Here is a 26,202-nt window from a genome sequence, read left to right on the forward strand (position 1 = left end):
ACATTTGTCCGATAGTCGGATAAGGAGATGAATAATCGAGGTCATTAACCTGACAACGGGTCTTACACGGATCTACTTCGGATAAGTTATCGCCTTATCGGGCTATCGTATTATAGGCAAGCAATTAATACCAAATTAAAAAGAGTATTAAATTGTTCATGTATTCACTCAAATTTGTCAAAGCTACATGTAGCCCTAATCTCTTCATTTATTCTAACCCAAGAATCTAGTGGATTTGGCCTTCTCGTTTAGACCAATCGGATCAAGCTACTTCCGGGTAGATTCAGGATAATTTTAAGCTCGAATCGTACCATTCTTTTGACATATTTGGGCAGCCAATCTTTCTCGAACCAAATTACATATGAGGAACCAAACATGATCTTGATCATGAATGACCGTCATTCCTGAATATCTCGGATATCAGACTTATGTACCAAAGAAGTCTACTCGTAGATTACTAATTCAACGCATTTAGCTGTTTTTGACGACGAAGAAAAGAACAACAAAAAGTGTGACTTGCCGGTAGTGTGTATATGTAATATAGTGATCTAGAAGGGTCTGTCTGCAAAAGAACCAAATCGGAGCTAAAAAAATAGGTACTTGGCAGAAATCAACCTCCCATATCGAGATTCGAAGGAAGAAGGAAGTGGAGTTCTCGAGCCACCTTCCCAGATCTCCAATGGCGTCTCCTCTTCCCCCTTCTCGATACCAGGTGCCCCTTTCTCCAATCAGCCTTTTAGTCTTGTAAGCATCGCCTGCTTCTTCTTTTAGTTTTCAGATCTACCATCCCAATTGGCAAAGATCCTTAATTTCCAATCTCTCTTCCAACCCCATCTAGCAAAAGAGCACATCTTTCTCACTAAATCAGAGTAGCCCAGATACCCAAATGGCCTCTTAGGCCTCGATACGCCTTTGGGCATCCAGGATTCGCCCCTACTGGCTCTGCCCAATCCATTGAATTCGATATCTTTCTCTACTTTTCGCCACCATGGGAGAGGTAGAAACCCAAAATTCGATCGGAAGCCCCATAAAGGCGGAGTCTTCCGAGGTCCCCAGGGTGGCGATGGCTTGTGTGGTCAGCGCCGAGGTGGCTGCGGTGCTCACCGTAATGCGTCGGAACGTGCGGTGGGCCGGCGGCGCCATCGGCGCCATAGGCGTCCGCTACGGCGCTGGAGATGATGATGACCACGTCGATCACACTCTTATACGCTCCCTCAAGTCTCTCCGGCGTCAGGTGTTCTTGTGGGATCCACGGCGATGGCACGCCGTTGACCCCATCTTGTATCTCCAGCCCTTCCTCGATTTGATCCGATCTGATGAGACTGGCGCGCCGATCACCGGTGCGGCACTCTCCTCGGTCCATAAGATCCTTGCAGTTGATGTGCTTGATCTCGGGACCGTGAATGTGGCAGCCGCGATGCACGCAGTGGTTGATGCAGTTACCAGCTGTCGTTTCGAGGTCACTGATCCTGCATCGGAGGAGGCTGTGCTGATGAAGATCCTCCATGTGCTGCTTGCCTGCATAAGGAGCCGTGCAGCGGCGGTGCTCAGCAATCGGCATGTGTGCACAATCGTGAACACCTGCTTCCGTGTTGTCCAGCAGGCTGGGACAAAGGGTGAGCTCCTGCAGCGCATCTCGAGGCACACGATGCAGGAGCTGATTCGATGTATCTTCTCACGATTGCCTGATATGGCAGATAGTACCATTGAGGAACCTTCATTAGCTAATGGAGTTGTGAACTCTGGATCTCAAGAGGTACTTTAAAAAAAAGAGGAGGTTTTGATTTTTGTATTTTGTAAATTCAAAATTATATTTATGTTCAAATGAAGACTGTTTTGCAGGTCAGTGGGATTGACAAGGATCAAGGTTATGAGGTTAAGAATTTGGAGAATGGAGATGGTGATTATGTAACTTTGACGAGCTCTGGAGATGAGATGGGTATGCATGATATGAAGGACATGATGGAGCCATATGGGACTCCCTGCATGGTGGAGATTTTTCAATTTCTTTGTTCCCTTTTGAATATCGCAGATGACATTGAGATGAACCCAAGAATGAGCCAAGTAGCCTTCGATGAAGATGTGCCTCTTTTTGCTTTGGGATTGATCAATTTGGCTATTGAATTGGGGGGTTCCTCAATATGTAGACATCCTAAACTTCTGGCTTTGGTACAAGATGAGCTATTCTTCAATCTTATGCAGTTTGGTCTGTCAATGAGCCCCTTGATTTTGTCAATGGTATGTAGTATCGTTTTGAATCTTTATTATCATCTGCGCAAGGAGTTAAAGCTTCAGCTTGAGGCTTTCTTCTCTTGTGTGATCCTAAGACTGGCTCAAAGCAGACATGGAGCCAGCTACCAGCAGCAGGAGGTTGCTATGGAGGTTCTCGTGGATTTTTGCAGGCAGAAAAATTTTATGGCAGAGATGTTTGCTAACATGGATTGTGACATAACATGCACTAATGTTTTTGAAGACCTCATTAGTCTTCTGTCAAAAAGTGCATTCCCGGTAAACAGTCCGTTATCTTCTTTGCATGTTCTTGCACTGGATGGCTTGGTTGCTGTAATTCAGGGGATTGCTGAAAGAATAGAAAGTGGACCTCAATACCCAGCGCAAACACTGACGGAAATCAAGGAATATTCTGCTTTCTGGTTAGCAAAGTGCGAGAGTTATTCTGATCCTGATAAATGGGTTAGTTTTGTTCGCCATAGGAAGTATCTAAAGAAAAGATTAATGGCTGGTGCTGACCACTTTAACAGGGATACAAAGAAGGGATTGGAGTTCCTACAAGGTATTCACCTCTTGCCTGAAAAGCTTGATCCCCATAGTGTTGCCTTGTTTTTGCGGTACACATCTGGATTGGATAAGAATCTCATTGGGGACTTCTTGGGCAACCATGATGAGTTTTGCATTCAAGTGCTTCATGAATTTGCTGGGACTTTTGATTTTAAGGACATGAATTTGGATACTGCTCTTAGGCTCTTTTTGGAGACCTTCCGACTTCCTGGTGAGTCACAGAAAATACAGAGGGTTCTTGAGGCTTTTTCTGAGAGATATTATGAGCAATCACCACAAATACTTGTTAATAAGGATGCTGCTCTTCTGTTGTCATACTCGCTCATTATGCTCAACACAGACCTACACAATGCACAGGTGAAGAAGAAGATGACCGAAGAGGATTTTATCCGGAACAATCGCCACATCAATGGTGGGAATGATCTCCCGAGGGAGTTCTTATCAGAGCTCTATTACTCTATAGGCAGGTATGAAATAAGAACAATTCCTGAGCAGGGAGCAGGATTTCCCGAGATGTCCTTCAGCCGTTGGGTCGACTTAATAGCAAAGTCAAGGAACACGTCACCATATATTGTTTGTGATTCCCGCCCTTTTCTTGATCATGATATGTTTGCAATCATGGCTGGCCCTAGTGTCGCTGCCATTTCTGTGGTGTTTGATTATGCTGAAAATGAAGATGTTCTTCTAACATGCATCGATGGTTTCTTGGCTGTTGCAAAAGTAGCTGCATGCCATCATATTGAAGATGTATTGGATGATCTTGTCGTGGCCCTTTGCAAGTTTACCACACTTCTGAACACTTCTTTAATTGATGAACCTGTTACAGCATTTGGGGAGGACACAAGAGCTAGGATGGCAACTGAAGCAATTTTCACTATAGCAAATACATATGGCGACTATATTCGGAATGGCTGGAGGAACATAGTGGATTGCATATTAAGACTGCAGAAGATTGGTCTTCTTCCTGCTCGTATTACCAGTGATGCAACTGATGATCTGGAGTCTTCAGATTCTTTGAGTAAGCCTGCCCCTTCATTACTTTCCACATCTCATATTCCATCAGTTGGGACTTCTAAAAGATCTTATGGGCTGATGGGAAGATTCAGCCAGTTATTGTATCTAGATGCTGAGGAATCAAGATCACAGCCAACTGAAGAGCAGCTAGCAGCTCAGCAGAGAGCTCTTCAGACCATACAGAAGTGTCAGATAGGCAGTATATTCACAGAAAGCAAATTCTTACAGGCTGAGTCGTTGGTGCATCTTGCGAAGGCCCTCATTCAGGCAGCAGGCCGACCTCAGAAAATCACCAGCTCGCTCGATGACGAAGACACAGCAGTATTCTGCTTGGAGCTGCTTATTGCTGTAACATTAAACAACCGAGACAGGATTGTGCTTCTCTGGCAGGGTGTCTATGAGCACATAGCCCACATAGTTCAGTCCACTGTGATGCCTTGCAATCTGGTGGAAAAAGCTGTTTTTGGCTTATTGCGCATTTGCCAGAGGCTACTACCTTATAAGGAGAACCTGGTAGATGATCTACTAAAGTCCCTACAGTTAATATTGAAGCTTGATGCCCGTGTTGCAGATGCTTATTGTGAAAACATCACACAGGAGGTCACACGTCTGGTTAAGGCAAATGCGACCCATATTAAATCCCAGATGGGTTGGCGAACCATCACATCCTTACTCTCCATCACTGCTCGTCACCCAGATGCTTCTGAAGTTGGTTTTGAGGCACTGGTGTTTATCATGACTGAAGGGGCACATCTTTCACCAGCAAACTTTGTTCTTTGCGTTGAGGCCTCAAGGCAGTTTGCAGAATCTCGTCTTGGTTCAACAGATAGATCCATCCATGCTTTAGATCTGATGTCAGAATCGGTCACTTGCCTTGCTCGCTGGTCACGTGAAGTTAAGGAAGTAGTTGCAGATGCTGAAAGGATATCGGAAGGAATTAGAGAGATGTGGCTTAGGCTGGTGCAAGCACTGAGAAAGGTATGCACAGATCAGAGAGAGGAAGTGAGAAATCACGCATTGTTATCACTACAGAGATGCCTAGTAGGAGTTGAAGGGCTTTTCCTTTCAGCTTCTACATGGTTGCAGTCTTTCGATATTGTTTTTCAGTTGCTCGATGACTTGCTGGAGATTTCTCAAAGTCACTCACCAAAGGATTATCGAAATATGGAGATCTCTCTTTTCCATGCTGTGAAGTTACTCTGCAAGGTCTTCTTGCAGTCATTGCAAGATCTATCAGGATTGAGCACCTTCTCCAAGCTGTGGCTGGGGGTTCTTAGTCATATGGAGAAGTACATGAAGGCTAAAGTTAGAAGTAGAAGAATGGAGAAGATACAAGAGACAATTCCAGAGCTCCTCAAGAATATGCTGCTTGTGATGAAGGCAAGTGGAATCCTTGCTAAGGCAAGCACGACGGATGGGGATAGTTTATGGGAACTGACATGGCTTCATGTTAACAATATTGTCCCCTCTCTGCAATTGGAAGTTTTTCCAGTTCAGGAGTCAGAGAAGGAGGTACATGATAAGCAAAAGGAATCAGGTGGCTCAATACAATTTGAAGGCAAAGGTTCTGAGCAGTTGGTTGGAGGGGCTGAAGGAGGTAGTCAGGCTGCAGTTTGAGCTGAAGTTACGGTCTTGGAGCTGTGTACTATTGTGAGATGAGCCCCTCCACCATAAAGCAGGGCTCACAGTGACTGGCTGCTGAAGGTTAGAATAGCAAAGCGATGGTGGATCGATGGGTTGCCCACAGATATATTGCGCACTTTTAATGTCTGTTACTTATTTTCACAATCAGCAGCTTTATTTTTATTGGCTTCATTTCTTTGTCCTGTAGAAGTGATATTATAGGTAGTGCAGCTACAGCAATTTTTTCAGAAACATTCTTTTCCGAGGTCCAACTTGTCACATGTTTCTATACTGTGAGTGTTTGTGCATTCATGTATTCGTTTAGCAACTGGTAAAATATATAGAAATGCTCACTTATTTTTCCACTTTCATTTTCTTTATGGTTTGTATACAATATGACACTGGCTAAGGTATAATATTCTGGAACTGAGATTGCCTTTTCTGCACTCTAGTAGAAATCCTATTATCGGTAGCTGAAATATTCATTTCAACAAACATAAAAGAGGGAATATGTGTGAGGTAAAACCTGCATTTTGGTACATTTCATGCCTTAGCTTATACTTTTACTGATTTATGGGATCACTGAATCAAAGTCCAAGTTGGGAAACAGATGAACAGATTAACCATTCAAGCTATTGAGTTTGAATGGTAGCCATAATGCATCATGGTTTTCTTTCGTTATTTGTGCTATCTTGTGCATATGTTCTACTTATTCTCTGAATGTTAAAAATTTAGGAGAAGTCCTGCTTGAATTGTTTTATTCGTTCTTTATATTTATCAGTAGATAATGAATAAAATAATATGGCATAGATGAGAAAATGATTTATTACATCAGTAAGATATGAAGCACCTCTCTCTCTCTCTCTCTCTCTCTCTCTCTCTCTCTCTCTCTCTCTCTCTCTCTCTCTCCATTGAATGTGAAAGATCAAACATAGAAGTATTAGTAATGGTTTAAGGTAGCTTAAAATAAGTAACGGTCATAATTTTTCCTCTTGATGGCCATCTCTTCCTTTTAGCAACTGTTGATGCTCTACGGTCTGCTGCTACATGCAACGTTCACCACCCTCGGACGCCCAGTCCCTCGCCACCCTCATCGAGCGCGCCATCTCCACCCGCTCCCTCCTCCTCGGCCGCGCCACCCACGCCCTCATCGTCAAATCCCTCTTTCCCCTCCCCCTCCCCTCCTTCCTCTCCGCCCACCTCGTCAACCTCTACTCCAAGCTCGACCTCCCCTCCTCCGCTGTCACCGCCCTCTCCCTCGACCCCTCCCCGTCCGTTGTCTCCTGGACTGCCCTCATCTCCGGTGCTGCTCAGAATGGCCGGCCTTCCCTCTCCCTCCTCCATTTCGCAGCCATGCTCCGCTCCTCCATCAAGCCCAATGACTTCACTTTCCCCTCCGCCTTCAAGGCCGCCGCCTCCTTGCCTTCCTCCTTCGCCGGACGGCAAGTCCATTCCCTCGCCGTTAAGTCCGGGTATATCGCTGATGTCTTCGTCTCGTGCGCTGCGCTCGATATGTATTTCAAGACCGGCCTCGCTGCCGATGGTAGAAACCTGTTCGACGAAATGCCGAACCAAAATGTTGTGTCCTGGAACGCCGTCATGACCAACGCCGTCCTCGACGGCCGCTTCGACGACGTTGTTAAAGCTTTCCTGGGATTAATTTCGATCGGTGGGAAGCCGAACACTGTGTCGCTTAACGCCTTCCTCAACGCCTGTGCCGGCGCCTTGTACCTCCGCCTTGGATCCCAACTCCACGGCCTCGTGATCCGTGACGGGTTCGAGTCGGACGTCTCGGTATGCAATGGGCTCATCGATTTCTACGGGAAGTGTCGTTCTGCGGGTGAGGCGAGAAAGGTGTTTGATGCAATGGGTGTGAGGAATATCGTGTCATGGTGCTCGATGGTGGTGGCTTACGCGCAGAACGGGGCGGAGGAGGAGGCTTTTGGGGTCTATTTGAATGCAAGGAGGAAAGGATTAGAGCCCACAGACTTCATGGTCTCCAGTGTCCTCACCACCTGCGCTGGCCTCTCGGGCCTCGACCTCGGACGGTCGGTTCACGCTGTCGCTGTGAGGTCATGTGTCGATGCCAACATCTTCGTGGGTAGCGCGCTCGTCGACATGTACGGGAAATGCGGCAGCATTGAAGATGCAGAGCAGGGCTTTGACGAAATGCCAGAGCGGAATCTAGTTTCATGGAATGCCATGATCGGAGGGTATGCTCAGCTTGGGAATGCTCGGAAGGCTCTCTCCATGTTCGGCGAAATGATAAGGAGCGGTGAAGTCGCGCCAAATTATGTGACATTGGTTTGCGCCATCACCGCGTGCAGCAGAGGAGGGCTCACAAACGAAGGTCTAGAGTTGTTCCACACAATGCAGGGGAGATTTAGGATCGAACCGCGAACCGAGCACTACGCCTGCGTTGTGGACTTGCTCGGCCGCGCAGGGATGGAAGAGCGCGCATACGAATTCATAAAACAAATGCCGATGAGGCCTTCCATCTCCGTCTGGGGCGCGCTTCTCGGGGCTTGCAAGATGCACGGCAAGACAGAGCTAGGGAGGATCGCCGCGGAGAAGCTGTTCGAGATGGACCCTCAAGATTCCGGCAACCACGTGCTTCTATCGAACATGTTTGCCTCGGCCGGCCGGTGGACGGAAGCCGTAGAAGTGAGAATGGAGATGAAGGATGTGGGAATCAAGAAAGGCCCGGGATGCAGCTGGATCACATGGAAGAATGTGGTCCATGTATTCCAAGCCAAGGACACCAGCCATGAGAGGAATGCAGAGATCCAGGCGATGCTGGTGAAGCTAAGGAAGGAGATGCATGCAGCTGGATACGTGCCAGATACGCAGTATGCACTGTATGATCTAGAGGAAGAAGAGAAGGAGAGTGAGGTGCTCCAACACAGTGAGAAGCTTGCACTTGCCTTTGGGCTCATCTGCATACCCCCAGGAATTCCTATAAGGATTACCAAGAATCTCCGGGTTTGCGGCGACTGTCACCGTGCCATTAAGTTCATCTCAGGCATTGTTGGGAGGGAGATCATTGTGAGGGACAACAACAGGTTCCATCACTTCAGGGATTATGAATGCTCATGCATGGATTATTGGTGAAAGTTCTGTTTCATATCCATATCCTCTCTGTTTTTATCCATTTACTTATATTTATGAGAAATATTATCTATTAAAGTCATTATGGAGATCAACCCACTTTTATCACAATGCCTTTTGTAATATTAAAGAAAAATGACAACTTTTCTCATGGATTGAGGTTAGATGTGGCTGATCTCACTCAGATCGGTTTAATATATGGCAATGACTACATATATATATATATACATACTGTGGACATGAGCAATGAGGAGAAGTGTTGGATTTCTAATTTGCACTATGATCAACGCTTGATCCTATTACGTAACCCAGTGGGTCCAGTGGGCCCAGTAGCCCATATAATGTAATGGGCTCAGTAAATACTACGAGGCCCAAAATATTCCGCAAAGTACTCAATTATGCCTTCACTTATATCCTAGACCGCTACTACTTCTAGGGTTAAATCTTTGCTTCCACATCGCTCTTGTCTATAGGCTACAAGGAGGAAAACCGGAGAGGAGAAAAAGCCCTAGCCGCCATGGTTGGCCCTTCTCTTTAGAATATCCATTGTTGCGAATTTCTTCGTATCTCTGGCTCGAGTTCTCACTTCTTGTACGATTTTTTCCTTTTTCTTTTGTGGGTGAAATTTTGATGGCAGTCTCTGATCGCGAACGAGGACTTCCAGCACATCCTTCGTGTGCTGAACACGAACGTGGATGGGAAGCAGAAGATAATGTTCGCCCTGACCTCCATCAAGGGTCTCGGCCGCCGCTTCGCTAACATCGTCTGCAAGAAGGCCGACGTCGACATGAACAAGAGGTGAGCTTTCTTTTAATTTTCGCGTTGATTTTTACGGTTAAGATGTTTGATAAGTGAAATTTTAGTCTCCGGGTTCGCTGATCTGGTTCTTGACTTGAAAGGTCGTAATTTGTGCCCCAATGGGCGATGGTATAATGTGAACATTATTCAATCAGTTTTTCTTAGTGTACAAATTGCAAAGTTAGGTGCTTTTTTGCTTATACAATTTTTTATCTCTTCACTTTCTTGCATTTTGTTGAGGGCTGGTGATTAAGGTGGGACGATTAGTTATTGGTTCGATATAGATCTGTTATCTGATCATCTGTACAGTATAAATCTCACGCTGTCTTCTCTGAGTTTAGATTTTTCAACTGTTCTCTTAGTTATTATGTCTATGATGCAGGGCTGGTGAGCTTTCAGCAGCCGAGCTTGAGAACCTCATGACCATTGTGGCGAATCCTCGTCAGTTCAAAATCCCTGATTGGTTTTTGAACAGAAAGAAAGATTATAAGGATGGCAGGTACTCTCAGGTTGTTTCAAATGCTCTGGATATGAAGTTGAGGGATGATCTTGAGCGTTTGAAGAAGATCAGGTTAGAATGACATGGATCTTTCATGCACTATGGAATGTTAGTTTCAAAATTCAAATGTCTCTTTTCCCTTGTTCTCTTGAGATTTCTTTTATCAGACTTCGATGACTTCCTAGTTCAACTTAGGTAGTTTCTGAACTATATAAGTTCTATGTTTATTCCCCTGATTTTGGCTCCATTTATTTTGCCTGTAGTACATACCTTAATCTTTTTTTATTGAATCAGAGTAGTTGAGAATTAGTTGGCTTGCTATTTTTACTAATACCTGCGTTTCCAAAGATTTTCTACACCTCTTTTCCTGACGTGTTTACGCACACATACAAGTTAAACAGAAGGACAAAAACTCTTGTTTTCGTGGATCTACCAGAAACTAAAGCATATTTTTTCGTGATACTAGTAACATGGAGTTCCATGCATTCAGTCTTTCTGTTACATTTTCATAAGTTTCTACTGCCTTTCTTGCTGCAGGAACCACCGCGGTTTGCGTCACTACTGGGGTCTCCGAGTTCGTGGTCAGCATACCAAGACGACTGGCAGGAGGGGAAAGACTGTTGGTGTTTCAAAGAAACGCTGAGCCTTCTTTCTTCCTTATTCCTTTATGGTTATTGTCTCGAGAGAGTTTAAAATTATATCCACCTTGTCCTAGTCTAGACTTGAGTTTTGTTAGTTGGCCTAACTTTCAGGCTTCATATTTTGATATCCAGTGGAACTCTTATCCAGTCTTAACCTGTCTCATACTTCAACCTGGAATTTCAGCATTGGCACCAGAGTTTTTTTTCCTTTGTTGGCAAATTGTACCTTCAAAAGAATTTGATGCATTTGAAGCAATCTTATATCTTGCTGGTTTGCTGCACTGCCTAGAAGAAAGAATAATTAGCTTGAATGAATGGCCACTTTTGGAAGTTGATCATTTTTCTTTCAGTTGAGATGTCGTAGCTTGGGAGTTGCCACTATTGCATTTTTTGTTAGCATATGTGGCTGCGATAATATGAAATTGCAAGCAATGAGTTGGGTAATTGCATTAGAATAAATTGTACTGATTAGCATTGTCATCATCATTGTGCAGATTATCCTTTTGATCCTTTGTTGTGCGAGTAGCTTTCTATTGCCAGAAGGTAGTATGAAAGTGAATGCAATTGCTAACTCTGGTAGGAATATGATGATTAAAACTGAAAGGCAGGTAACATTCTGGCAGTGAATCCTAGAATATAATGACAATTACCTATCGTGGCTTGTGATCTCCACGCTTTCTTTTATCGTTCTTTCCTTTGGACTTGACTGATGCTTTGAAGGACTTGCTATCGTGCTTCAGTAAGGCATGCTATTCTAGTGATGTACTTGATCATGAAATCTACATATGTTGTTTGTGTAGTGAGATGCCTCTTTTTTGTGTGGTCGATGCTAAAAAGTATGATAAAATCTTCTTTGTTACAACCTTCAGGAAGTATAGCAGTAGAAAACTCGACTAGGATTGAGGATCCTTGGTGAATCTTTTCTTTAAAGTCTTCCATCAAATAAACTCTTGGTACAACCTCCAGGGGCTGCTATAAAAAAAGTGGGAGACTGGTACAGGGTTCAAGGGAATGCATCTTCTTCTTAGATATCAGCACAATTGATTGATTTATGGAAGGAAGATTTATGTCATAACTCACAATGAAAGGGTGGAATCAACCAATTAAAAGCTCAGATTTCTTTCCTGAAACTTTGAGATGTATATTGTTTGTTGTAAGTTAAATCGACAAGCTCTATTTCTGCCTACTATATGGCACAAGTAGATAAACAGGAAACAGTACAACGCATTGTTTTCAAAGAGATCAAATCTATAATGACAAGAATATAATACTTATCCACATGCTTGATGATAGGATCCACCATACAAACACCCCCGAAAAGCCCCAAAATATTCGTACATACGACATTATTTTACAACTTGCCAAAACCATATCTATAATTCAGCAAAAACTATCAGTACGTATATGATGGGAAAATCTCTCTTTGAACCAACAAAAAAAAGAAGAGCTTTTGAAGCTGAATGCCAATCTCTTCTGATAAATTGCTCCACTATACATCTTATATGCATCGCAGCATTAGGATTTGCTGCTCGATTGCACTTCTGGAAAATCGGGAGCATTTGAACTGTGATGTAAATAAGGTAAAATCAATATTACTTATTCTTCAAGCGTGTTCTGGCCAGAACTCTTCTCCCATAGGAGCTATTAAGAAGAGCCGCTGCATGGGGCCTAATTGCATCCACGAGAGCAGCATGGAGTGTGCCCTGCTCAATAGAAAAAGCAAAAAGAATTCACAATTGAAAGACATGGGGATTGATATAATAGGGTGGTATAAATTTTACCTTGGACTCTTTAAGAGCTGATTGTATGACATAATTTCCATATTGATCTTGTGACATATGAAGTAACTCAGGACTATTCATGAGCTCCTGGATTATTTTTACGCGCCTGGCATCTTCAGCAAGTTTCAGACATTTCTCCACAACATTACTACTATATTTCTGCATAGATAAACTGCTGTAATGACCATCCAGTTGATCCAATATCCTATTTGTTGCCCATAAAATCTCCTGATCAAGGATGTATTGTACTGCGTAGTTCCTGCAAGATTGAAAATTTTAGTGCTGGATTTGTCAGAAAAGCTCAACTCAATAAAGAAGAATTTTAGAGCTACTATCTCAAGATCTGCAAGTTAGAATTTAAATAGTTCACTTATCATCATTGAATGGGATAATAATATAATAAGCTGTAAATAGATAGTTTTACAATCTCTTAATTAGATAAATGCAAAATATGAGAGGCATCCTGAACTATACCCATATTGATCTTCTGAAAGGTTCAGAGCATAAGGGGTGAAAGCATATATCAATCGGTGTTTCTGCTCCTCGTTTGAATGATAAATGCACTTTTGAAGTACACAACAGCCTTGACGGTCTTTTGCTAGCTCAAGACAGTACTTAATGGCAGTATCAAAAAGGAACTGCAAAATAAAAGGGATTCTTAATAATCACAAAGAATAGAAAGCAAGAAATTCAACAGTTTTGTATTGCTTCAGACTAGCAAGCAAGTGTTTGAAACCTGATAAGAATTGTACAGAAATTGCAATATATTGATAATCTATTCCCTTCCCTATAAAGAAGCACTATTGGTGCACAGAATTCACCATAACAAGAATAGATAGCAGAGTTCCCACAAAAGTTGTACCAATAAATTTCATACAGGAAAAGAGAGAAAGAAAAGAGGAAATATGGGATCGCCTATTATAGATAAGGGCTGCAACTGTGTTGTGCTCACCCACCAAACAACTAAAGTATGCACCCAGGTTTGGATTATGAGTTCTTAATATTTTGCTGCTTCAAGATTGAAAATTTTTGATGTGAACTCAAGATTAATTGGATTGTGGTTGATCCCAATAACCCAAATTAACCTAAACCAATTTGCACTCAATTAAACCTGATACAACCTGATTTGTGTATGCTTATCTATAATGTTACTATTGGTATATTTTCATGAGTACTTATGTTTATGAATATGTCGCCGTCTTACAGTTTTGTATAGTTTCAGATCTTCATCCATGCACTAACAAATATAAATGAAAGATAAGATTTATCTGATGTTTAGGGACCTGATGCGATGCCAATTGGACCCGACCCTTCTCTATTTAAGATGTTGATTGATAGATGTAATGCTGGAGAAGTGCCAAAGTATCTAGTATGATTTGGGTAAGGATTAGGCTCTTCCATAGATGAGTTATGCTAGGTATAGCCTTCATCCTGACATAAACTCCCAAATTCCGGCCAGAACATCTACTGATATCCATCTGAGAAGTGAAACTAAAAGAATCCATCTGTATATAGGATTTGCCTCAGTGCAATCAATAAATGTTGGCGACAAGTTTAAGATAAAAGATGATACATTTGAAAGGTACACATACAAATGAAGTGAGGTTAAGAACTAAAGATATTTTGTTTGTTTGATATCATGATTAATAAAATGTGTCACTTAGTGCACCAGTAAGTGAAGCATCTTCAATTATTCCTTGACAGAAAAGGCTCCATACATCCTGTCTCTCCATACCAAATAGACTAGGTTAGCTATGCACACATACATCAGTTGTTACATGTATCTAGTAAGAAAGAACTGTTATAAGTATAGTCTTTCCTTATGAGATATTAATTTTGAAAATTACTCAGTTTTAACATGTAGGTTGTTCCATTGGATATCATTATAGTATTGCTCTAATGTTTCCCTGGTAGTATCATAGTATAAGACTGGTTTGGTTTGAGGATAAGCTCTGAATTCGATTAGTTAGTTTTATTTTTCATCTTAATTTTTTGAAGAGTAAACTTAATTAGATTTGAAAAAAAATAAAAAGATATTTGATTACTGAACCACTTTAAGAATTCCTAAACCAGTTCAATGAGGATCCCTAAACTTAAAACAAACATGGCCTAAGTGTCTATAGTGATACTGCATATTCATAATGGTTAATAGTTGGATTTCTCCTTATCCTAGCCTGTAAGGGTGTAAGACGATGTCCATCATAGTATTAGAGCACTGATGAGGTAGTTTTGATACAACTGAAGCCTCCTTATGGCCATTAACGTATAAATAACTAAATATGTAGTCATTTGGACAATCAAGACTGTGCAACTGTCACTATGCAAGAGGTGCAATAACAGCATAATTTTCATCTCATTCAAAAACTATTAAGTGACTTCGCATAAAAACTTAAGTTCAAAAGTGAAAGATTATTGTGCTGCATTTCAGATAGAGAAATTGAAGGCATGTCCGATGGACTGAAAGATTATCATTCACCAGACAGAAAATAGTAAATGATCGAAAGCAGACACCAGAGCATTGTTTAGGCATCCAAATCAGAAGTAATGCTACAAGTTGTTGCTTCGAGCAGACTGCAGATATCATGGCCACATGGGAGGTGTAATTATTAAATCTGAAAACTAAAATTCACATGAGCAAGAAACTTTAGCTTTGATTCATTGATAAGCAGTTTGAAAGAATAACCTCTTATAAGTGTTACACCTTCAGTTGGGAAGTTAGTAAGAAGTAATATCACAAGTTAAAATGGTAAACTTGTTTGGATTGTCAAAAATGGTAGTAATAATAAGTTAATCTAGTTGTATTGATTTATGATACAGAACTTAGGAATTACTATCCACATGTACTCTGTCAAGAACAACACACAGGCCATTGCTGTCAGAAAAAAAAACATACAGCCCACAACCATGTAATAAATTCAATTGCACTAAATAAACAGATAATTATATGCAAATATTACGGGAAAAGGTTATTATATCAACAGTAACTATATGTAGGAGAATTGGTACATGGAACAATTTTTTGATATCTAAAATGAATTTTCAAGCTGTGGGACATATAACTATGTTTAACTTCATGGTGTAATCAGCAAGAGATAAAGCACTGAAGATAATAACAAGAAAATCTAGATTAATCATTCTTCAGATACTCACATCTATTAATCATTTGGCAGATGAATATACAGGTTACAGATGAGATGCAGAAAAGGAACCTAGTAATTACAGCATAATTACCGATGTCGGGTGATAAAGATCGATCATACTTCATAAAGAAAATGTAGCAACTAGCAACTAGACACTCTGGATGATCGCATGTAACTCCAGTAAGTAGTAACATCAGGATAGTCAACGAGGAAACAAACACCTAGTACTTCAAAAGGTACAAAAAATGGTTTGTAATCAAAAGAAGAGAAATAGTGATGGTTCAGGTTAGTAAATATGTGATTAAAACCCAAATTCTAATCAATGAGCTTTGGACCTAGCAAAATTAGACCAACCTTTCAAATTTACAATAAATCATTGAACCTAGCTAAAATTTGGTTCATAGATAAAAATACAAATCTAACTTATAACATGCTCACAAAAAAAAGCCTTGCTCATTAGACCCACTAAATTGGACTGAAAAAGAATTACAACCTCAAGAAGATTCTGCTTTTATTCAGGCCAAGCCAGAAGTGGGACCTAGTCAGCTTTTGATTGCAGATGAGTCTTCTTCTTCTTTTTTTATTAGGGCACAAAAAATGGAGCAATACTTGATACATTGATAGTCCAAGTTATATGGTTGGAAAAGTAAACGGCAACTATGAATATAACTTACTAATATTATGTGTTAGAAGTGCTTTTTTAGTTATCCATTTTCAAGCTGTGAATTGCACAATCTTTACTTATAAACAAGATTTATCTCCAAGCAAGAAATAAGTGACTTCAGCAAATCATAAGAAAGCCTTATTCAATGTGCAGAACATTGAATGACCTTACCCCTCTGTACTTAGGCAACAGATATTGCAAGCAGCGTTGTGCAACGTGACTACCATTAGCATCCATCATCAAACAGCGGGTATCAGGCATCAGAGCTGACACGACCATGGAAATTTGCTCTGGGTCTCTAATGGTTTCAATCAACTTTTGCATGGCACGAGTACTGCATACCATACACAAGAAACAAAAGATCATCAATAAGTGAAGACGACAAAAAGAGCACACAAAATAAGTAACATCAGATGTGTGCAAGCTACCTACCCATGCACACTGCATGAAATTTTAATAAGCTCGTCTGAATTTCTGGTAATTATATGAACAATATGCATCATCTGTTCCTCACTACACACTTCAAGTAGCTTTTGGACCAGATAGTTCCCAAACGGATCACTCATGAGTTCAACAGTGTCATCAACAACCTCAATAAAGACCTTCTGAACATCTTCCAGAGTTCCTTCAGTTAGTATTCTCTGCAAAAAGCGGCAACCATTTTGATCCTTGGCCAAGGAATAGATTCTTCCCACAACTTCATTTACTGAACTGTATTTCATTTGAGGTGGCTCTGAGGCTGGTCTACTTTCAAAATTATCAGAAATCAAACACTGTGAATTTCGTCCATGGAGGGAACCTTTACCTGGCATGAGAGAGCAATGGGTATTGCCATCAGGGCACATGCTACCATTGGTTTCAACATGACATGGTAGGAAAGCAGTAGTGAGAGTGCCAGATTTAATAGTTCTTAGTGAGTTAACTCCGTGGGACTTTGTTAAGATCTTTTCAGGAAAAAATTGTTTGCCAACTTTGTCCATGACTTCATGATTAGATGACCAGGTTAATGAACTTGAACATGCTTTATTTTCACCTTGTTGAGTCCAGCACCCCTCATCTTTACTACATAATACCTTAGGATAATATCTACAGGAGCCAGCATTCATCAAAGTTTCATCTGATTGGTTATATCCCCTACTAATGGCAGCACCATGACAAGAAATATCTTGAAACCCTTGCTCCGGTTGGCTAGGGTTGGACATCTCCATATGTGATTGTAGTGTGTTCCCACTAAAAGACATAATGGCAGCATTTGAAAATTTTTGAGTTCCATGTACTTGAGCTCTGTAATTTTGGAGCTGTTGTAAGTAAACATATTGTGGCTGCATCCTGAAGTCCCTCTCCTCTATTTCATGCCATGTCATACTTGACTGGCTGATGAACTGATACGGTATGTATGCCTGTGCCTGTCCATTCCTGCAGCATTGCTGCTGTAAAGCTGAAGGAGGAAACTTGAATGTATTATCAGAAACCCCAGGAACAATCTGAAAACTATTCATTCCAGAATTTAAAGGCATAGCTCCAGAGTACATTGGGAATATTTCCGGTCGTTCATGGTGATCACTAAGTAGACTTTCTGCTTTTTGCTTCTCGCATTCACCAGAATTGACCTTTAGAAAAATGGCATCATCTTGGGCATCTATTGTTCGACTGAATCGGTTGGATCCATTTGTGCACCTGAAAGAAGTATAATCTTCTAATCCATGATTAGTTGGATAGGTTTGTCTACGAATAGTATTAGATGGAGATGTAGGCATCCTCACAGATTTTAGGCCTGTATTGCCTGTATTGGACTTCTTTAGATCAATAGAGTACTGCCCATTTGGTAATAAGGCATAATTAGGACAAGTGGAAATATGCATATCTGATAAAACAGTAGGTAAAATTTGAAAGTCAGCTTTGAAGTTCAACTCCTCAAGTGCAGATGCCAGAGACTGGTCATCTGGCAGGTTTGACATGCCCTTATCAACATCCACCAGGGATGATTCACCATCATTTCTCAGAGCATCTCTCCTACCTCTGTGGTTCCTCTGCATGATCAAGCCATTAGGCAAGGTCATATGAACCCCACACTTTGGAGCTCGTGGTGAATTGCAGAAATTAGTGATTTCACTGCACGGGGAAAAACTTCTCTTGTCCACGGAAATTAGTTCAAACTCTGTAGTTAAATTATTGGTGCCGCTTTCTCCATCCTGAGGGCTTCCTGAAGTAGCATTTGGAATCTCCTCAAGGAGCACCTCAAGTTCATCACATCCTTGATTGCATTTTCCTTCTTCCATAGTGCGAACAAGACAATCTTCAATGCAACACAGCACACGAGAGCTAGGAGCTAGAACTATATATCAATGCAGATACGCAAACTGGTCCCTCAACAATTATAAAATTATATTCCAATAAGAGGTCATATCATCAATGACAAAAAGAATCTCTCAGCTTGTTTGAGCCCAAGAGATCAAACTGAAAGGAAATTCTCGTGATTAAGGAGCAAACCTTCTCCATGGATACAACGACCAACTAACGAAGAAATAATTCGACAATATGCTAAGATCATCATGATGAATCACCACATAATGCTGCTAAACTGAATATCTCATCGGTTTATGAAAACGTATGGAAGAACAATAAAAGGATAAAGCTTTTCGATAAAGAAAAATATCAAATCACTACATTCCATATCTTGCAAATTCCCTCAAACGGAATAAACACGATGAAGAGGAAACCAGAAAGCAATCTGAAATTCCAGTCCACAAACTCAATTCCGATGAGTAAAATATACATTATAACATGCATAGCTACGATTTAGTTAATCCAGACAATAAAAATAGAATTATGCAATCAAATATCATCGCGGCATTGAATCGAAGTACAAAATTTTCTATAATAAAAAGGTAACGTCAAAATCCTGAATTGGGTTTTAACTCAAGGGCCTCAAAAGCTAATCTTGATCCCCATCGCATGCACCCCAAATCTCAAAACCCCTAAAACCCTGAACACTCCCGCGAGAAAAACCCATCTTTTTCGTTCAATAAAAAACTAAACAAAAAACGAAACCCAGTTAGAAGAATCCAATTTTTATCAGAATTTAACAAGGAAGATCAAGAGACAGAGACAGAAGGAGATCGATGAGGCAGAGATAGGAATTACCTGCGATCGAGGCAGGCGATGACGCATCACAGAGAGGGGGCGCAAAGGCATGGCCTTTAAGTAAATGATACGAGTCCAGGGGCGATGGCAGAGGGGCGTTCTAGTAATTTCGCGTGCTAAGGCTGGGAGAAGCGGCGTGGTGGAGAAGGAGGAGGAGAGAAAGGTGGGACGGGGGGGGGGGGATTTTTTTTTGCTCACTAGGGCAAGAACGCGATCTCCTCCCCCTTCATCTACTCCTTTCCAAATACGGCCACCTACATGGGCTGTGAGATAGCGAGGGAGCATACCATGCATGCATGCATGCATGGGGTTCTTTGACACTTAAAACCCTTATAATAAACTTAATTTTAATCCCAAATCTTGAATAGAAATTAAGTCCTATCCTGGGTTTTCCATCACAACTAGTCCTCTTTGGACTCCTAACCTAAATAGATTGCCTTCTCTTGTGGTAGAAGAGAAGTAGTTGGGACATGGGAGCTTGGTTGGTTGTGTGTGAAGCAATGACTTGTTTAGCTCTCTTAGCCTAATTCTGGTTCTAACGGATCCACATCCATTAGACACCATGGATCCAAGAGGATAGCTTCCCAAATCCCCCCACTATATAATTACTAGTTTGTGATGTTAGTTAAACCGGCTCTATTGTTATATAATATGAGTATAATTACATTGGATAGATGTCAAAAAAAACTTAAATATACTAAGTGACTTTGGGATTTTGCACATCTACTGATGTGAGTAAGAATGTTGGGCTTATCAATATGTCACAATGTCTTCGTCAAGAAGTCACTGGCCACTTTGATGACAAATGCAGCAATTATAACCGACTTAATTGGACAGTTGCTTTTGGAAATTGGGTTCGGACTTTGGGGGGTCAAAATAGCATGACCTGTTTGTCATATTCCATGGCTGATCTCCTTGGTGGAGAAGAACCCAAAGGTGATATCTGAAAATTTGTAGGCCATTAATGTAGATAATAACTCCCTTAATGGTCCACTCGGCTATTAATAGAGGATCATTGAGATGTATACTATGATGCCATGGGCACTCATGGGTACATCAAGCCATAGAAAAAAGGAAAAGGAAGGAGAAAGTTGAGTGAAAAAATAATAATAAAATTTATGGAAACACTTAATTAAGGATATCTTTTTCCCAAGAAGAATTCTCTTGGAGAACAGCAAGAGTCTTTCTCTTTGCAGAATTCTCTCTTTCAGTCAAGAATACCAGCATGGTGGTGCTCAATAAATGTGGTGGTCTTTCTTGAGGCCCAACATGAACACAAGGCCAGGAGTCAAGGGTCAAATTCAAGTTCCATTCTTGAGAAGGTTAGGTCTACTGCTCTGCCCTTCTTCTGCAAGCTTTGCATGGGGGATTACTAGTATGCATTGAATTTGGTGAGAACTCTGTACCTCTCTTCTTTACATTGGTTTCTTCTTGAAGGTGTTTAGGTGGGGGATAGCTTGTTTGACATTTTGCCAACATTAGGGTATAGCTTTGGTCTTCTTGTAGGACCACATTTGTGTCAACTACTTAGCTGAATCCCATATGTTATTTAGGAGTTCGACATTATATCAATTACTCATATCATATTGAAACTATTTCCTGTTGGAAGTTTACATTTACTTAAGGTGTGTCATATCTTTGAAGTGCCATTTTATCTATACCAACATGATGAGGTTCTTGTGAGATACATTTGATATCATGAAGAATGTAGAGATTATTATGATAAGTTGGCTTTTTCAATGATAAATATATAAAATCGTTTTAGTTTTTGGGCATGCTCAAGCTCAATTGGTCTTTTGATCATCTAAGGTGCAGCCCCAAATTCCCAAATCCTCAAAACCCTACACTGAAACTATACGAATCTCTATTTCTCTGCGACTTATCTGGTTAAGTTTTATTCTTAGCGATTGGAGATTTTTGTTGCCTCTTGCCAATCTGTTCTTATATCTTTGGAAAAAGTTAATGTTTAGACCAAAAATGGTGATTTTTTTTTCATTAATCCTCTTTAAGGAATGAAGGAACTCCATTATTATTGTTCATTTTGGTTTTCAGGAAAATTTTAATGTTTTTTGAAAGGAAATTTTTAATGTGCTTCTGTTGTTATCATCCTAAAGATATTTAGAGGGGAAGAAAGTTGTTCCATATACTTCACAATGATGGTATAACACCTGGAGTTAGATTTTATGGATCTCACTTTAAGATTCATTTAACCACGCTACTAAGTTCTCTTCACATTTCAGAATCAAATCCTCTTAAAGGCTGCATTGAATTTTTTTTTTTTGCAACCTATTTAGTTTAACCTCAACTTCTAAACTAAATGTCATTAAATTTTTTTTTCTTAATATTAGAACAAACATTTCATTCTTCTCTTGATTTTATTCCCCTCTACTAGTATGTAGATGCATATATGAGTCTGTGGATTCTTTGGAAGTGCAGTCTCCAATTATATGTTCTCCAAATGCTACAGAGACTTTACCATGAAGCAAAAAGATGCCTACTCCTGCACATTCTTCTGTATCAGTTGAACTGTTTGTGAAAGCAAGGATGTAACCATGCCAAAGAGTGAGGAAGTCGTGCATCATAGCAACAAACAGCCAGCTATTCAATACTTTCTCAGTCGAAGAAAAAGGACTGCCGGTCGTGAGGCCATAGCCAAAGAGAACCCAACCCTGTTATAAATTCAGAAAAGATTGGAAAGATGTGAAGGTTGATCTATTTGCTCGCAGTCTCACGAATAAATGTTGATGTGGTAACCCACAGTATCTGCTCATTAGAGTTTGTAATCATCTATGAACATTCTTCAATTCTGCTCTCCTCTCTCTCTGTCTCTGTCTCTCTCTATGCACTTTGTAAGAGAAATCGGTATCCTCATATCAAGATCATAGCAGCAGTTAATGAAGAGCTTCTTTTCCCCTGTTTTCCAATTTGCTCTTCATTTTTGCCTTCTTTTACATATGTTTGAAAGATCTCATTGTTGGCAAATCATTATAGGAAGAAAGAAATCTGTCATATGAAGTAGGTCACAAATTTTAATATTTATTACTTTTTGGATTTATTCATCTCAACAATTAAGACAGCTAGAATTCTTATATCTGCTGAAGTTACCAAATTGAAGTGACAAACTATGCTCTGTCTGTAAATTGTAATGCCATCCACAGAGGATGTCTCTTTGGCTTATTTTACAAAAGAAGCAGGGTGTTATATGTAAAATAGTGAAATGGTACTAAGGTAGGGCCTGGATCGCCAATTAGCTTTAAATGTAGGGTGTTAGATTCAAAACTTCCTTTAAAAGGGAAATTTTTCGAATAACACCCTATATTTATCTTATTATTTTCCTATTAACACCCAATTTTTAAAGAATTTTGTAATTGGTCCCAATTTTTTTACTTATATTTTTCATTCTAATGACTAACTATTATTAATCCTAGTCTATAATTTATGTAACTCTATTGATTATATTACTAGAATGCTCTTAAATTTTAAGTCAGTATCCAATTCTAGCTCATTCCACTCAATTAAAAACTTCCTTCTAAATCTAAACAATTCTATTTAAAAACGGTTGGTTTAGCTTAACTCATGTGTCATTTGAAAATTTAAAAAAAAGAGGGATTGTAAAATCCTAAAAAGCAAAAGGTTAAGGGAAAATAATAAAACTTGTAGGGTGTTATTTGAAAATTCCCCCTTGAAAAACCAAAAATACGAGCCAATTGCGAGGGGATAGCGGGGTAATTTCATGGCGAAAATTCAAATACTACGGTACCCCTCCTTCCATTGCCAGAATCTAGATCTCTCCCTCCTTTCCAAGACCGCTCCTTTATTTAAACCATTCCAGCCCTACTAATTTTTTTCCAAATACTTTCTCGCCTCTTCTTCTACTTCCCATGGCCAGTCCTCTGCAGTAGCGAGCTGAGTGCCGAGCTCCTCAGATCTCGAATTCAGGTCAGTAGCCTCGTCTCTCGTTTCCTTGCTCTCTTTCGTACTTCCTAGCCTTATAATATCAACAAAGAAGAAATCCATATATTTGAGAGAGCCCTATCTTCGCGGTAAGCTAAATTTGTTAACTTTTCTTGTTTAGTATGTGGTAAAGTTGAATAAATTGGGCAAATTCTATGAGAGAGACGCTGTAATGGGAGAAAATGGTGGAGATGGGAGGTTTCTAATACTTCGGCTTGTGGTTTTCTTGCAAAGTTATTTTCTTTTCGTTAATTTGCGTCTCCTTGTTGAAGTACTTGTGCTGCTTTTGGGATAGCAATTTGTGGTTAATATGTCTCATTTGTAGCTTGTTGTCTTAGTCCTTGGTGGCCCATTTTGGATCTCTTTGAACTTTCTTACAATTTTCCGGTTTAATCAAATCATTTCCTCACATTTTCTTCTGTCTTATTTCTAGTGATTCCTATGGGTCGAAGTCTGAGCCCGTTGCTCCGGCAGGAGCTAGCAAACCTCGATAAGGATGCCGACAGTCGCAAATCTGCCATGAAGGCACTAAAATCTTATGCCAAAGATTTGGACTCCAAGGCCATCCCTCACTTTCTCGCTGAGGTTTCAGACACCAAGGGGTCCGGCTCATCCCCAGGGGAGTGTACTATATCTCTTTACGAGATCCTTGCAAGAGTTCACGGCCGCAAAATTGTACCACAAATTGACAACATCATGTCCACCATCATGTCCACCTTATCATTGAGTGGGGGATCTTTCCCCCTCCACCAAGCATGCTCGAAGGTTGTTCCTGCGATTGCTCGGTATGGGATCGACCATTCTACCCCAGATGATGAGAAGATGAGGATAATTTGCTCCCTTTGCAGGCCTTTGTGTAATGCTCTGATGGGCCCACAAGAGAGTTCTGCCTCAGGGGCTGCTCTTTGCCTCAAGGCTCTTGTGGAATCCAACAACTGGAGATTTGCTTCTGATGAAATGGTTAATGACGTTTGCTTGAAAGTTGCAGGAGCACTACATGAGAAAGCGACTCAGTCAAATGCTCATATGGGTCTAGTCATGGCTTTAGTAAAGCATAATGGTTTGATTACTGAGGCTTATGCGAGGTCTCTGGTGAGATCTGGCTTACAGATTTTGGCCTCTGGTGTTGCTGAGAGCAATTCGCAGAAGCGATTGTCTGCCATTCAGATGATTAATTTCTTGATGAAGTTTGTTGACCCAAGGAGTATCTCATCTGAACTTTCTAAGGTGGTGGACGTTATGGAGCAATGCCAAAACGACCGCATGCCTTTTGTTAGAGGTGCAGCATTTGAGGCATTGCAGACTGCAAAATCTATAGCAGCGCAAAAAGGGTCCAGACATGAAATTAGTTCGAGCCCCATCATGACCAACTTCCATAGGAGAAAAGAGAAGAGCCCATGTAGGAGTCCACAGGGTTCCAGTAATAATTTAAGTTCTGGGACTAATGGTTCTCCTGCTCAATTTTGTTCTCCAGAGTCACAGACTGTTGATTCTTCTATTACATATGATGCGTTCACCGACTCACCGATATCAGTTACGCAACCTTCATGCAACTTTGAGTACAACAGGCGTGCTAACAGGAGATTATGGAACAATGATGTTGGCAATGTGGATGTATCTTTGAAGGATGGCTTGCTTCTCAGAGCCTGTTCAGGAAGTAGATATCTGGAAGATGATTTTGAGCAGTTCAGCAATGGTGGGCTGAATGAAACCAACAAAGAGCACTTGGAATCGTTCTCTGGGTTTTTACCAGCCAGTTCCAACAGTGTAGTAACACGAGATACTACCCCTAGTCCTCAGGTACTTGTTGGTTGGATCATGTAGGATATAATTCTGCTTTTGTTTATAGTAGTAGAAACAGCATAATTATTATATTACCAAGAGAAAGGTTCACTAATATTGCATTGGCTTTCATTTGTTGCCTCTGTGAAAATAATCATCTGAATCATTTCTTTATTGAAGAATAATTAAAGTAATTATTGATTATATTGGCATTTCAGAGATCTCGACGGCAGGTAGGCATTGATGACATAAAGATATACACGACCCCTCGAAAACTCATCCGATCCCTCCAGAATCAGGGTGAAGCCAACCTGGGAGAAAGCGAAAGACAGCTAACTGGGGTGGTTGTGGGTTCGTCATCATGCAATGTGGAATGGAATGAAACAGTGGCATCAAAAGGAGACAGTCAATCTCATCATTTAAACTGTAAGGCTGAAGAAAATGACATAGAAGATAGTGTATCTATTAGCAATCAAGACGCTGAGCTTGTCCCAGATGGCAATGAATCAGTGTCTTCTACTTGTGAAGTTCCTGAAAATAGTGTTTGCCAAGCATCATATGAGGTTGACTCTGAAGAAAATGTTTCCGTCACCAAGAGCACAAAAAAGATCAGATACAGTAAAACAGTTCAGAGTATTGTTTGGAGCCTAACCTTGATTTTCTTAGTCATCGTTCTTCTGTCAATGAGGATTGACAATGATACTCCTGTGTTTGATCTAGTTCCGACTTAATGTTGCTATTTATAAGCTGTGTTTTAGTTGGTATGTGATCCATGCCTGATGATGTATGATTGAATTCATTAGTGAGCTCTATGTAGACAAATTTGGTTTTAAGTTTGCCTAATTAAATAGGTAAGATACTAAAGATTTCAAATCGGTGTGCTATGTACGAATTGGTACTTTGCCCACAAAGTAATTGTTTGTTAGCCTAATTTTCAGAACTTGTTTAAGAATTGTTTTAAGAACTTGTTAGTAAGGAGTCCAGTAAGAGTTTTTTTTTTGTCCTATTGCTTTCATCTTGTTCATTGTCTTATTCAGCCTTAAGTTTGAAATTTTGAGCAGGCAGCTTCCTCATTATTGATGTTGTAACTGCATACTCCTCTCACAAACACCTTTATCTTCGGTACAGCAATCTACGATTGTATGAAGGTTTCAGCCAAAAGAATTATGCAAAATTTTGTTGCTCTTTAGGATAAAGAAAAAATGGGAAGCGCATTCACACGCAAACATACACATGATGACTATGGATACTGGTTAGG

The 26,202-nt window shown here is 40.6% G+C and overlaps 5 protein-coding genes across 9 annotated transcripts; 4 read left to right on the forward strand and 1 right to left on the reverse strand.

Moving 5' to 3' along the window:
- The first annotated feature begins 583 nt into the window (after positions 1-583).
- LOC140786977 (ARF guanine-nucleotide exchange factor GNOM-like) lies at positions 584-5,798 on the forward strand. 2 transcript variants are annotated; one of them, XM_073135704.1, is made up of 2 exons: positions 584-1,756; positions 1,831-5,798. In XM_073135704.1, the coding sequence occupies exons 1-2, from the start codon at positions 989-991 to the stop codon at positions 5,425-5,427; spliced, it is 4,365 nt and encodes a 1,454-aa protein (XP_072991805.1). In that variant the 5' UTR covers positions 584-988; the 3' UTR covers positions 5,428-5,798. The 2 variants fall into 2 exon arrangements, with proteins under 2 accessions (XP_072991805.1, XP_072991806.1); XM_073135705.1 differs by having other exon boundaries at positions 1,843-5,798.
- A 590-nt stretch (positions 5,799-6,388) lies between these two features.
- LOC140787379 (pentatricopeptide repeat-containing protein At4g14850) lies at positions 6,389-8,546 on the forward strand. Its single transcript, XM_073136276.1, has one exon. The coding sequence runs from the start codon at positions 6,481-6,483 to the stop codon at positions 8,542-8,544; it is 2,064 nt and encodes a 687-aa protein (XP_072992377.1). The 5' UTR covers positions 6,389-6,480; the 3' UTR covers positions 8,545-8,546.
- A 378-nt stretch (positions 8,547-8,924) lies between these two features.
- Positions 8,925-10,760, forward strand: LOC140787381 (small ribosomal subunit protein uS13z/uS13y/uS13x). Its single transcript, XM_073136277.1, has 4 exons — positions 8,925-9,061; positions 9,179-9,339; positions 9,722-9,910; positions 10,376-10,760. The coding sequence occupies exons 1-4, from the start codon at positions 9,059-9,061 to the stop codon at positions 10,479-10,481; spliced, it is 459 nt and encodes a 152-aa protein (XP_072992378.1). The 5' UTR covers positions 8,925-9,058; the 3' UTR covers positions 10,482-10,760.
- A 946-nt stretch (positions 10,761-11,706) lies between these two features.
- Positions 11,707-19,450, reverse strand: LOC140787593 (uncharacterized). Of its 4 annotated transcripts, none has more exons than XM_073136595.1 (6): positions 19,209-19,450; positions 16,497-18,424; positions 16,236-16,398; positions 12,735-12,898; positions 12,261-12,519; positions 11,707-12,182 (listed from the first exon to the last, which is right to left on the reverse strand). In XM_073136595.1, the coding sequence occupies exons 2-6, from the start codon at positions 18,341-18,343 to the stop codon at positions 12,072-12,074; spliced, it is 2,544 nt and encodes an 847-aa protein (XP_072992696.1). In that variant the 5' UTR covers positions 18,344-18,424; positions 19,209-19,450; the 3' UTR covers positions 11,707-12,071. The 4 variants fall into 4 exon arrangements, with proteins under 4 accessions (XP_072992696.1, XP_072992698.1, XP_072992697.1 ...); XM_073136597.1 differs by having other exon boundaries at positions 16,497-18,431; positions 19,209-19,373; XM_073136596.1 differs by having other exon boundaries at positions 16,497-18,521; positions 19,209-19,373.
- A 3,589-nt stretch (positions 19,451-23,039) lies between these two features.
- Positions 23,040-25,855, forward strand: LOC140785854 (protein SINE1-like). The gene is made up of 3 exons (XM_073133922.1): positions 23,040-23,147; positions 23,596-24,962; positions 25,163-25,855. Exons 2-3 carry the CDS (start codon positions 23,604-23,606, stop codon positions 25,673-25,675), a joined length of 1,872 nt encoding a protein of 623 aa, XP_072990023.1. The 5' UTR covers positions 23,040-23,147; positions 23,596-23,603; the 3' UTR covers positions 25,676-25,855.
- Positions 25,856-26,202: the final 347 nt, after the last annotated feature.

Source organism: Typha latifolia, chromosome 4 (assembly GCF_019914945.1).
Source record: "Typha latifolia isolate L0001 chromosome 4, TyphaL0001v2, whole genome shotgun sequence".
In the NCBI taxonomy this organism is placed as follows: domain Eukaryota; kingdom Viridiplantae; phylum Streptophyta; class Magnoliopsida; order Poales; family Typhaceae; genus Typha; species Typha latifolia.

Coding starts and splice junctions, on each gene's coding strand:
- LOC140786977 (XM_073135704.1), top strand. CDS start 989: ATGGGAGAGGTAGAAACCCAAAATTCGATCGGAAGCCCCATAAAGGCG. Junction 1,757..1,830: donor TGAACTCTGGATCTCAAGAG/GTACTTTAAAAA, acceptor GTTCAAATGAAG/ACTGTTTTGCAGGTCAGTGG.
- LOC140787593 (XM_073136595.1), bottom strand. CDS start 18,343: ATGGAAGAAGGAAAATGCAATCAAGGATGTGATGAACTTGAGGTGCTC. Junction 16,399..16,496: donor ATTTCATGCAGTGTGCATGG/GTAGGTAGCTTG, acceptor TATGGTATGCAG/TACTCGTGCCATGCAAAAGT. Junction 12,899..16,235: donor TGTTGCCTAAGTACAGAGGG/GTAAGGTCATTC, acceptor TTTATTTTGCAG/TTCCTTTTTGATACTGCCAT.
- LOC140787381 (XM_073136277.1), top strand. Junction 9,340..9,721: donor GACGTCGACATGAACAAGAG/GTGAGCTTTCTT, acceptor TCTATGATGCAG/GGCTGGTGAGCTTTCAGCAG. Junction 9,911..10,375: donor GAGCGTTTGAAGAAGATCAG/GTTAGAATGACA, acceptor TTCTTGCTGCAG/GAACCACCGCGGTTTGCGTC.
- LOC140787379 (XM_073136276.1), top strand. CDS start 6,481: ATGCAACGTTCACCACCCTCGGACGCCCAGTCCCTCGCCACCCTCATC.
- LOC140785854 (XM_073133922.1), top strand. CDS start 23,604: ATGGGTCGAAGTCTGAGCCCGTTGCTCCGGCAGGAGCTAGCAAACCTC. Junction 24,963..25,162: donor ATACTACCCCTAGTCCTCAG/GTACTTGTTGGT, acceptor TTGGCATTTCAG/AGATCTCGACGGCAGGTAGG.